A 12,573-nucleotide genomic window follows, 5' to 3' on the forward strand; every position below is an offset into this window, starting at 1 on the left:
GGAAAGAGCATAAATTTTCAATTTGAACCACTTGTTGTTTCAAAATTCAAGTCTGTCTTCCTTAATTATTTATAAAAACTTTGAGAAAACCAGTTTCATCATTTCTAAATTTTATAATGTGCGAAAACCAAAACTTCTTTTAACTCTTAAATACACAAAGCGAGTTCTATGAGAATTCAAGCAAAGGCACTTGCATTATAAGTCCTTCTGCTTTACTATTTAAATCTCGGGTCACAAATTTAAATCTCGTTTTAAGTCAGATAGGTGTAAGTGCATCCTTAAACGAGAGTATAAAAGTAATTCAATGAATAGATAGATGAAAAATTTTAAATAAATATAATACAAATATAAAAAAAATTATCAAACTTGATCAAAGTTATCCTCATCATTTCCAAGTGCTTCTGGGCTGACTTCTTTAGCACCTTCTTTGAACAATCCTCTTGAATCGCTTGTGTACTCAGAAGTTCTTCCCATTGACTGCTGGAAGATAACATCTCCGATATGTTCCATTCTGTTCTTGAAAGATTCTTCATCGAAAGGAATTGATTCATTATCAAGATGAGAAACATATTCTTTTGTTATCTCAATCAAGTAGTTCAATCTTCCTTCCAATGTCGACAACCTCGTCTTCTTTTGTATTTTATTGAACGTATCAACAATCTCTGGCCCAAGTCTTTGCATGGCGAGCCCGAGAACAAACATGTCTTCGTTCGGAAAATCGCAGGAAAGAATGTTTTCTCGTTCACTAATTTCCTTCCAAAATTCAAAGAAAGGCTGTGGAGTATGTGGACGAAATCCATCAGCACCGAGCTCAATAATACTTGGCATTACCTTAACAAGCTCTCTGTAACAGTCCAATCCGGTGTCCGATGTATTCTTACATGACAAAGATAATCTTAATAACTTCAAATCCTTCAAAGAGTCAACGAACTGTGAGAAAACGCTTGTTGGGAACTTGCCACTGAGATCCAAACCTTTGATTGGTATGATATGGAGTAACTGTGTCAAACATGAAAGGAATAATGTTGAATCTCCACATGTAAGCTCGTTCATTGATAGGAGATGGCATTTTGACTGGGTGAACAAGAAGGCAAAGAAGTACTTTATCGAGTCTTTGGGAATATAATTGCCTGACCAATCGATTTCGCAAAAATTGGGTAATAATTTATTGAAATCGAGTTGACTGAGCATTTCGTACGCAGAAGTTTTCAAAACTAATTCATGCGCTTGGAAAATAAATGGAATTTTGGCGGTTTTGTAAAGTAACAATTCTATCAAAGTTTTGAATGAAGTATCAGTAAAAGAAGAAAACGAAATATTGAGCAATGTCAATGATTTAGGTAACTCCAGATCAAAGGGTACGTCTGTTCTGAACTGTAGATGTGTTAATCCTAAAGCTCTGAGCCTTGTTTTTGATGAACAAATGGCTTTTAGCAAATGTGTTGCATCTATGTCAAGACATGCTCTGAACGTAAGAGAAACTAGGTTCTGTGTGAACCCAAGAAGCCTTGTGATATCGAAAAATGGGAATGGCTTCATTGAAACTCTGACTAAATAAAGATATCTGACATTGCAAGCAGATTCTGATTCTGAGAAACAAGTAACTATATCTCCAAACTCTTGTGGTCTGAGAACGCATGATGCAATGATGATTTCATCCATTGGTGATGAAATTTGATTTGCATTTGAAAATAAATCTCTAATTACAAGTCCACATGATCGTAAGAACCAATATCTCTTTATGCTAGTCTTTGAAATGGGCTCTAATTGAAAACTGACTGGATTTCTTTCTTTATAATCTGCAAATGCGATTCTTTCGATTTTTTGAGCATTTTTCATGATTGCATTTACAAGAGGAGAGAATTTTGATGAAACACAGCTTTGAAAACAAACTGTTGCGATTGTTGGATCCCATCCAATTGCATGGCCAATAGCTGTTGCGAAATTTCCTGGATGGAATTTATTTCCAAGTACAAGTAAGTTGCGATGGCTAGTTTCAAATTTCGTGAAATAGTCAAGTGCTGTAATTTGATTGCTTTTTATATGATAATAATGTGCAAGGAATAATGATCTGTGTCTTAATGCGCTGGATGATCGTATTACATCATTGTAATCAGGAAGAGGAATGTCAGATCTAATTGTCATAAATTTGAAGTTTTTAACTCCATTTGTACACTCTGAAAACATGGAGAGAAGTACATCTACTATAGGAACAATTTCGTTACTTTTGATCAATAGTGAATTATCTTTAAATGTCATGGTAAATGAATTTTGTTGAACGTAAAAATCAGTACAATCCAGCAAATGATATTTGTTATAGTATTCAGGGCCGCTTATCATTGTTGTTTTGAATAAATAAATGGCTCCATACGTTGCCATAATTATTCCTGACAAATAGAATTCATTTTGACTTTCTTGAAAGTCGATCTTTGCTGTTAATAATGGCTTCTCACCTTCGGTCCATGCACTTTTCAGCATGATTTGGAGTCTTGAATTGTTGATTGCAAGATACTCCTTATCCATCTGAAATTAATGATTTCGAAACATTTGAAATATGCTCTTTATTAGTAGTATATTATTGTTATTAAATTGTAATTGGATAGATCAGTTAGAAATGAATTTTCATATCCAATTGCTTAAAGTACATTAAAAGATGATCTATTTTGAAGAATATTACTGATTAAGGGTTTCGTTTTGCTAAAATTGTCACTTTTATAGCATATTTGTTTTTGGATGTTTTGCGAAACCAAAAAAAAAAAACTATGATATACAATGTGTGTGTAAAGAAAATACTTTATTTACTAGTTAAAAAATCATTTGGTATTGATCAAGTTATTTTTTCTGGATAAGATATTATATGGATAATTGGATAGAAAATACAATTATATAATTTTGTACCTGGTTTAATTAAGCTAATTGTCATCAGAAACTTGTAATTTTTATGAATTTCAGATTTTCTTTTCATTACTGCTTTTCTTAATAGGTCAAGTTCTTATTTACATTATAAAGTATGATATTTACAAATATCAAGTTATCGTGTTTTTTGAGAAATTATGAGAAACAAATAAAAATGAAAAAGATAGGAATAGCAATGAATAGTGATGTGGGTATAGAAAATGTAAGAGATATGAATGCAAAGCAATCAGTATTTAGGACATTGACCACAGATTTCGAAAAAAAAATGCTGCATATTGAGCGAAAACTATGATTATATTATAAGGCTGTCATTTAAAGCATAATGAAACTATTCCCTTTTCATTTTAATCGAATAAGATAGTAAAGATTTTTGAATTAGCTAGAAACTGATGAGATGTTTTCACAAATCAGATTTTTAATCTCTATAATGCATAATTCACTCAATATCTCAATTTTGATATTGCGAGATATTTTTGCTATCGGTTTCGCAATTTTGACACAATAGCAAGAGGGTTCTATAAGAATTATTATCAACGTAGAATCTGAATATCATATCAGAAAATGTCGCAAATCTGACATTTACCCGACCAAATAGCAAAAATAATTGAATACTTTTCGCAAAAACTTTAAAAATCGATAAAAATATGAAATATGTTGTAAACAGAAATTCATCAAAAGTGACACCTCAGAAAAGCTAAAATATTGAATTTTTGGAACTTTTGATAGAGCACGTTTTTAAATATTAATTAAAGTAAATGTATATTTTGTAAAGATTCTTTTTAATAAAAAAATAAAATTTTGAAGAAGAACACAAAATCTTCTAAAAAATAATATCACATAAACTCATATTATTTTCTAATATATAACTATTTTATATAAAAATCAAATTCAATGATCTTAAAAGCGAAGGATAAACCTCAAAATTTACGAATATAATGAGTGGGAATATAATGCTTATCTATCATAAAACCATATGAAATATCAATTTTTGCTTTACGCCTAATTTTTGACGACAATTAGCAAAAAATGTTAAATGTTAACACTCAGTCCATTTGAATATGAAAAATAAAATTGACTTTGATTAAATGTTTTTATTTATCATGCAATTCTTCTTGCGACCAAAGATTTGAATAAAATTTCAAAAAATAAGATAACTTAAAAAATAATATACGGTAGTGTTTACTAATAGATGAATAGTATATAAATTCTATTAAAATGGATTTGATCCAAAAAAATATAAAATCAAAAATAATTGTTATAATTTAAATGAAGAAGTAATTTAAAACGATTTTATTTATGATCAAATTTTATATATTTTTTGGATCAAATCCATTTTAATAGAATTTATATACTATTCATCTATTAGTAAACACTACCGTATATTATTTTTTAAGTTATCTTATTTTTTGAAATTTTATTCAAATCTTTGGTCGCAAGAAGAATTGCATGATAAATAAAAACATTTAATCAAAGTCAATTTTTTTTTCATATTCAAATGGACTGAGTGTTAACATTTAACATTTTTTGCTAATTGTCGTCAAAAATTAGGCGTAAAGCAAAAATTGATATTTCATATGGTTTTATGATAGATAAGCATTATATTCCCACTCATTATATTCGTAAATTTTGAGGTTTATCCTTCGCTTTTAAGATCATTGAATTTGATTTTTATATAAAATAGTTATATATTAGAAAATAATATGAGTTTATGTGATATTATTTTTCAGAAGATTTCATTCTATATGCCTATGAAAAGTACTCTCAAAACTAACTTTTCCCTAATTATAATTAAATCTAGAATATTGTATTATGCTTAGTATTATTTCATTTTTCTCATTCAATTTAGAATTTACAAATGTCAAAAAATTGAGAGCTGTCACTTTTGATGAATTTCTGTTTATTACAAATATAGATATTAAAGAGACTTTTTATATAATATTCATAAAGATTTTCCAAAAATATGATACCGCAAAATTAAAAAAGTGACGTCTTGAGTGGAGTCAAAGGTCGAAATTGCTAGCTAAATGTTTTTTTAGCGAAATTGCGTATTGTACGTTTTTTCGCAAAACGAAACCCTTATACTGATAGAATTTTGAAAAATGTGCATGTCCTCCTGAATATGTTAGATTTGCAAATAAATTTTGTTCAATTATGGAGATAAGTAAAATTTGCATTAATATTTAGATATGTAACATCATTTTATGATTATACTCGAATTTTTGATAATATCTAAAATTGATGAAGAAATCAAAATGTTAAACGGCAAAGCAGGGGATCTTCCTTATCAAGTAGTCTATGCAACAAGTAATGCTGCAAGATCAACTGCAGTAAACATTTGCACAAATTCTGCTTACGAAGATGGATGGATGTCCGCTCCAAATTCATTTTATCCGCAAGAATTAATTCTCGACTTTCATCGCTCTGTTTGCGCAACAGAAATCAAAATAATTTCACATCAATATGCTATTCCAAAAGAAGTTTTCTTTGAAATTGCAGATGATATATTACCATGGAAACGCGCCACTTTTAACCCAATATCTTCAACTAAATTTACCGACAACAAAGAAAGACAATATAAAGCGCGAGAAATGAGATCAGCAACACTTCCAGGAATTCATTTTCGTTTTCTCAAACTAAAGATAACAGGCGCGTTTCAAAATCCACAAAATACAAAGAACCAAGTCGGAATAGTTTCATTTACTGTAAATGGAACTATAGATAATACATTTGATGACGAAGAAATTTTAAGATTAACAGACTTAAAGCGTCAAGCAGTTGATACCGAGGACTATCTTCTTGCAGCAAAGATAAATTCACAATTAAAGGCATATAAAGCCAATAAAGCGGCAATCGACGAATTAAATAAACAAAAGGATGAAGCAGTTAAAGTACAAAACTATACACTAGCCGAACGCCTTAAAAATGAAATTGCGAGACTCTCTAATCAGCCATTTGCTGAAGAACCTTTACCTCCTCCACAAAATCTTCCAAATTATCAGCCAGAAATACATTACGATCAAGAGCCAATACCAATAACTCGTAGATCTTCCGCTCGCGAATCTCAACAGTCATACATAAGTGAAAGATCTCCACAGATTCAGAGCTTCGACCAAGAACCTTCACAAGAACCATCAATGATGACTGATAACAGACCAATACATGCAATGGAAGGTGATCAGTACAGTATTGCCGAATCAACTCCACCTCGTCGTCGCTCAAATCAAGGAAGAAGACAAATGAGACAACAACCGCCAGAACTCCAAAATTCAAGAGCATTTGATGACGAAAACATGTCACAAGAAATCCAAGTTGAGAAACTAACAGAACAGGCAGCTCTTGAAAGCCAAGAACTCATAGAAGCTCTTGGAGAAGAGCCTCTTAGATACTTCTACAGCAGAACTGTTTCATCAAGAGTCAGAGGTTACGAAATGGTCAGAGATGGAATATTTAATGCTCGTAGAAGACAAACACAACTTTTTGTTAGATTCATGGATATTATACAATTAGAATCTAATCCACAGTGTTTCTCAGCTGCTTTGAATGTCATCAAAGAACTCACAAGTAACTTAGATTTAACAAGAGATGCAAAGCACGTAATAGAACGTTTTATTCCGAAAATTGTTGACAGATTAAGTGCGATGACAGCAACAAACAAAAGAGTTAATACTGAATGCCAGAAGTTCCTTATATGGGCAGCTTCAGATAGAATCATTGGACCGGCTCCTGTTGTTGAAGCAACAGTAAAGATGCCAAGACAAGGTCAAAACGCTCCATCTTTGTCAATGAGATTAATCGTTTTGGATGAAATCATTAACAAATATGGAGAATTTGACATTGACATGGTAAGTATCGGTAATTTCGCTGCCAATTGCTTGGATAATTCACAAGCTGATGTAAGGAATAGATCAATGAAGATTTTCGAGTCTTTGTTCAATATTGAAAGGATGGATGTAATTGATGCTCTCTTTAAGAGGGATGGAAAGCTTAATATGCCGAAGCCAATTATGGAAATGTATAATGCAAGAAGGAGACGCTAAAAATAATGGAATATTTGTTTATAATTCGACTAAAATTTAATATTGTTTATGATTATTCTAAAATAATCCTTAATATTTCAACAGAAAATCCTAATTATGTTTCGTGATTCTATTCATCCATTCCAATTGATATTTTAACACATATGAACTTTCCATAATGTATCGTATTCCATCGTGGATATAAATAAAATGTATTATCTTTTAGGCAAATCGTTTTTAATTCTATTGGTAAGCATGTTTAGAGTATAGCCATGGTCAAACGTCAAAATGAAAATGAAAATTAAGGGTATTATTGAAAACTAAAGGCTTTTGAATAAAAATTCATTAAGAAATGGCATCTAGTAGAAGGCACATTTCAGATTCTTTAAATATAACGCCTCAATCTATTGTAATTGGTTATGGCTGAACGATTATTTTTATTTCAATTATTGATAGCTCAATACAATAACCGTAATATAATCTGAAATTTCACCCATCTTTTTCCCTAGAAAAAAAGAAATGTATATTCGTTTGGAAATATGTGGATGTATTTCAGATTCGATTTAAAATTTTTGACACTTGTGTAATGTTTTTTCTCCCTTTTTTGATTAGAATGATTTCATCAAACGATGAATACCCATTCTATATCAAAAACACAGGTGCAAACAATGGCATTCCAAACGAAGACATTGATGTCTTGCCTGTTTGGAATAAAAATATAAAAGGCAAAGGAATTCATATCCGATTTTACATTCCTGGGTGCAACGCTAAACACGAGGCATTTGGAGATCGATATTATGAGAACATGTCATATAATTACGAATCTAAAAATCGAAATGTATCAATTGCGGAAGAAACAGATTTAATTCTCGGCACTTCAGCTGTAAGTATCGCAACAGCAGGTCTTGGAAAAGGACATTACGCAGGAGTGGCGCCAGAAAGTACGTTTTCTGTTATAGTTCCCAATAATAAAGACGTCAACATTCAAAATTACTTAGATAAACTTAAAGTAACTATATCAACAGAGGATATTATTGTCGATCAATCCACTTTTTGCAACTTTCCATGGATTACATCTCATCATTATTTTTACTATCGCTACCTAGAATTCATTGACTCATTTCTAAGGACGTATGTTACAGGAAGAATCTACCACGGTATAGGTTATTGTATTCCTACTCGTCCACAACGTGATATGCCTCATTTATTTATACATTATCCGCATGTGTTGCAAGTTGCAGCATGTGATGTGAGAGGCGGAATTGGTTCTAACCATCAGCATGACTTTGCGACCGTTGTTTGTGCTCCATCTACAGGGCTTCCAAATGATGATTTTTATCCTGATTTTCCTTCAGCGAAATACAACAATTTAACAGGAGAAAACAACTATTCTCGGTTCTGTGAAGCTTCCGTTGCAGCGGGAGTTGCAGCTTTATTGATTCAAAATAATCCAAATTATCCGCAAGAGATATTCTATGGATTTTAGCATTATCGTCTACAAAGAATGATCCACATCATCCTTCGTGGTTCAAAAACGCTGCCGGTTACAGATATAATCCTTATTACGGTTTTGGTCGAATTAACGCTTCAGCAGCCATTGAAATGTCTTCTACATGGTCTAACAATGTATTACCTACACACAGAATTATATTATCAAGGAAAGTTAATATCAATCAGACAATTCCTTTCGCAAGGACAGGAAAGATTGAATTAACATTCAGTTTCAATATAACAGATCCAGATTGTTTTGTTGAGAATGTTATTTTCAAGTTCAATGTTTCTAATCATGACATTTCTCGATTAAGAATTTACTTAGAAAGTCCATCAGGAACAAAAATCGAATTGATGAAACCGAGTAAATTATTCCGTACTACATTCATCAAATCCGATTTCTATGCATCAGAACCTCTTCATCTTCTTTCACGATGCTTTTTCGGAGAAAAAGTTGGTTGTGATTGGAAAGTTACAATTGTTGATGGCTCATTCTATACTAATAACCACATAACAAGTGCTGTTCTTACTATTGAGTACATGGCAGAATGTGAAAGTCTTCCACGTATGAATGAACACGAAGGTCATCATTCGGCATTTGAATATACATCAAAAGTAGACAATATCAAACTTCAAATGAATCAAACTGAATTAGAATGTGGTGTAGAATATCCATTTTCTATGAACGACGTCGGACACAAAAACATAGTATATATGTCTCTTGTTGATCCGGAAACAAACTATACACATACATTAGAATATACACCTAATAAACCAAATTACAATTTGCGAATTCCATGTTACTACGAAGGAACACGCGAATTCTATATATCAGCACGATCTTTTACACTTGAACAAGTTTCTTCAGTTCGTGTTCGTATTACAAACAAAAATTCTGTTTCTGGTTTCACGATTCCTTCTGCATACGAGAATTTCAACAGCAATCCTGCAACACCTACATTCAAAAGTGTAACTGTCGTTGACAACAGACGGAAGTTTGTTCAAGCAGGAATCTCAGACTATTATTTAATTTCATGGTACGACTTGGACACGAACACCATTGAATATTCACGTGCTGTTTATTCAATAGATAAAACTACTATCCAGTTTGTTCCAGGAATCAAGAAAACTGTTCATGCTGTTCTTACTATGGTTCCTAGCAACGCAGAAGATGACGACCCTTGTTCAACATATATAATTCCGATTTTGATATCGAATGACACTCCACAAGACTCTAAATTTGCAGTTCCTCTGAATGATTTCTGTCCAATTCCAAACGGAGTCATAACAAAACTTCCTATTACGCCAACACCAAGCAGTAAGAACTTCTTCAAGACAGCAGGAGGAATTTCTGTCATTATTGTTATTATTATCGTTCCTGTTTCTATCTCAATTGGAATCTTTTTCTTCTACAGATCTCGGAAAATGCCCAAAGTTAGATCTGCTTTATCCGATCAACTTCTTCTTTAATAATTTTTTTATTGTATTTTATATATTTCGCGTTTTAACTTTATTTTTATTTTATTTCTATTTTATAAAGTATAACTATCATTTTACTATTTTTCTCTATTTGAAACTTTTTTTTACAATAAACTCTCAAATTTGGAACCGAAACATTCAAATTTTAATTGAATTGATTTTTATTTGTATATAGAATCATCGCATAATTTTGTAAAATTTCGGATTTTTAAAATATTTGTCAAATTTCTTTTTGATTATGTATTTTTACTTTATTGTCTTTATCTCAAGTACTGTCACTCTCGAATATCGCGAGAATAGTAACAATCAAGTTGTTATTGGCTGTACAACAGATTCAAGTGGCGAAGTTTTTATTCCTAAAGATGTTACTGAAATATATAGCAGTTATCCAAATTATGCATTTAAGAATTGTAAAGATTCAATTACATCACTTAAATTCGAAGATAATAGTAAAATTACCAGTATTAGCAGTAGTAGTTTTTCTTACACAAGTCTTGAATCAGCAAATCTCAGTGAATGCAAACAACTTACATTACTTAATTCAAATGTCTTTTCTAACTGTAAATACTTGAAATTAGTTATACTTCCTCCAAATATTTCAGAAATTGGAGGTTATTGCTTTCAATACACTGAAAATCTAACATTAATAGATTTACCAGATTCTGTAGTTACTCTTGGTTCTAATGCATTTCAAAATAGTTGTTTAACAACCATTAATATTTCACCTGATTCTAAATTAAAAACAATATATTATGGTGGCTTTAGTTCAGCTAAACTTTCTTCAATTTTTATTCCAAAATCCGTAACATCAATTTCTTCAGAAACTTTTGATCAATGTCCATTAGAAAATATAACAGTTGATCCAGAAAATACAATTTGTAAATGTGATTCAAAATCATTTTATAAAGAAACAGATAATTCAACATTATTTAGAGTTTGTGTTTCATATTCAGGTGAATATATTGTTGCTAGTTATGTTACAAAGATTAATAGTTATTGCTTTTATAAATGTGTAAATATTTCATCGATTGAACTTCATGAACATATAACATCTCTTGGATCTAAAACATTTTGGTATTGTACATCATTGACAAATATTACTTTTAATGGACATGTAGATTCAATATCAAGTGATTATTTCTCAAATTGCGAATCATTAACAAACATTTTATTTAATGGAAATGTATTGTATATTTATGGTAATGCATTTTACAACTTCAAATCATTAACAAATATAACTATCAAAGGAGATATTAACCAAATTGGAAATAATGCATTTCAAGGCTGTACTTCATTAACATGTGTTACAATTCTTGGAAAAGCTACAAAAATTGGTCAATATACATTTTCTGGGTGTTCAAAATTAACAAATTTAACAATCAGTGGAAATATTTTCCAAATCGGAGTCAATGCATTTCAAGATTGTGAATCATTGAAAAGCTTTATCATTAAAGGAAGCATAAAAGATATAAAAGATATTATTGCAGATTATTAACAAGTATTACACTTCCAGAATCAATAACATATATTGGCTATTCTGTATTTAATGATTGTCAATCATTAACATATATTTCAATTCCTCAGAAAGTAAATAATATTGGACAAGGTGCCTTTAAAAATTGTATATCATTTTCAAGAATTACAATTCCAGGAAGTGTTTCAAATATTGGACAAGAAGTATTTAAGGATTGTCTAAATCTAAAAAGTATTACATTTCTTAGCAACCCTAATTCCATCAAATTTGGAAGTAGTGTATTTTCTGGTATTTCAAATCCAATGGATATTCACATTCCAGGTAATTTTAATCTTGATAATTTTCATCCAACCAATGTATTTCCAGAAAAAAGTAAATTATATGTTACAAGTGAAACAATTTTATCAGAAGAATGTAAAGAATTTTTTGGAGAAAAGAGAATGATAGTTTACTTTAGAAATACAACTAAAATCACAGATGAAACAACAAATGAAGTCATTAAATACATAGCTCACAAGACAATTCAAATTCTAACTGAAACATATAATGCTAAGTTCAATAAACGTAGAAAAATTAGAAGGTAAAACTATTAATATCAATCAGACTATTCCATTTTCAAGAACTGGAAAGATTGACATTCAATTTCAATATATCAGATCCAGAATGTATTGTTGAGAATGTTATTTTTAAGTTGTTATAGAATGTAAATAGTGTTTGATTTTTTTTTTTAGTGAGAATGTTGATGATATATCCCAATCTCGCGATTTTCTCTGGTTCTATTAAATTATATTGATACAATTCAGCATTAATTGTCATAATTAATTTAATAATGCATTGAGGTAAATAATTCATTATAATTAAGATTTACCATAATATTAATGGCAAGTGTTTTAAGTTATTCTATCATCTGTTAGTTTGCATCGACAACTTTTTAAAAAAGTAGTATATATGACGGGTTTTGTGACTTTTTTTGTAAACGTAAGAATTCATACATTATTGAACAATTTTGTATCATTTTTTTTAACATATGAAGTAAAAAATGTATGATTCTTACGGTTTTTATTCTTACGTTTTTGAATAAATCAAGATTTAAAAAATTTTCAAAATTGTAAGACATTTACACTCAACCCATACATAATGAAATAAAAAATAAAATTTTTTAAAAATAAACACATTAAAAAATTAACATTAATTTTA

General features: G+C 30.3%; 5 protein-coding genes across 5 annotated transcripts, besides 2 other annotated features; 4 read left to right on the forward strand and 1 right to left on the reverse strand.

Moving 5' to 3' along the window:
- Positions 1 to 263: 263 nt before the first annotated feature.
- Positions 264 to 2,598, reverse strand: TVAGG3_0990400 (RNI-like family; the record flags this gene model as incomplete). The annotated part of the gene is made up of 1 exon (XM_001325795.1): positions 361 to 2,523. One exon carries the CDS (start codon positions 2,521 to 2,523, stop codon positions 361 to 363), a length of 2,163 nt encoding a protein of 720 aa, XP_001325830.1.
- A 970-nt stretch (positions 2,599 to 3,568) lies between these two features.
- Positions 3,569 to 3,606: a mobile genetic element.
- Positions 3,607 to 4,782: 1,176 nt separating this feature from the next.
- Positions 4,783 to 4,819: a mobile genetic element.
- A 298-nt stretch (positions 4,820 to 5,117) lies between these two features.
- TVAGG3_0990430 (thienylcyclohexylpiperidine binding) lies at positions 5,118 to 6,953 on the forward strand (the record flags this gene model as incomplete). The annotated part of the gene is made up of 1 exon (XM_001325796.1): positions 5,118 to 6,953. The coding sequence occupies one exon, from the start codon at positions 5,118 to 5,120 to the stop codon at positions 6,951 to 6,953; it is 1,836 nt and encodes a 611-aa protein (XP_001325831.1).
- A 567-nt stretch (positions 6,954 to 7,520) lies between these two features.
- Positions 7,521 to 8,418, forward strand: TVAGG3_0990440 (peptidase S8/S53 domain domain-containing protein; the record flags this gene model as incomplete). The annotated part of the gene is made up of 1 exon (XM_001325797.2): positions 7,546 to 8,418. One exon carries the CDS (start codon positions 7,546 to 7,548, stop codon positions 8,416 to 8,418), a length of 873 nt encoding a protein of 290 aa, XP_001325832.1.
- A 116-nt stretch (positions 8,419 to 8,534) lies between these two features.
- On the forward strand, positions 8,535 to 9,893 carry TVAGG3_0990450 (galactose-binding domain-like family; the record flags this gene model as incomplete). The annotated part of the gene is made up of 1 exon (XM_001325798.1): positions 8,535 to 9,893. The coding sequence occupies one exon, from the start codon at positions 8,535 to 8,537 to the stop codon at positions 9,891 to 9,893; it is 1,359 nt and encodes a 452-aa protein (XP_001325833.1).
- Positions 9,894 to 10,140: 247 nt separating this feature from the next.
- On the forward strand, positions 10,141 to 12,327 carry TVAGG3_0990460 (ribonuclease inhibitor domain-containing protein; the record flags this gene model as incomplete). The annotated part of the gene is made up of 1 exon (XM_001325799.1): positions 10,141 to 11,397. The coding sequence occupies one exon, from the start codon at positions 10,141 to 10,143 to the stop codon at positions 11,395 to 11,397; it is 1,257 nt and encodes a 418-aa protein (XP_001325834.1).
- Positions 12,328 to 12,573: the final 246 nt, after the last annotated feature.

Source organism: Trichomonas vaginalis, chromosome I, assembly GCF_026262505.1.
Source record: "Trichomonas vaginalis G3 chromosome I, whole genome shotgun sequence".
In the NCBI taxonomy this organism is placed as follows: Eukaryota; Parabasalia; order Trichomonadida; family Trichomonadidae; genus Trichomonas; species Trichomonas vaginalis.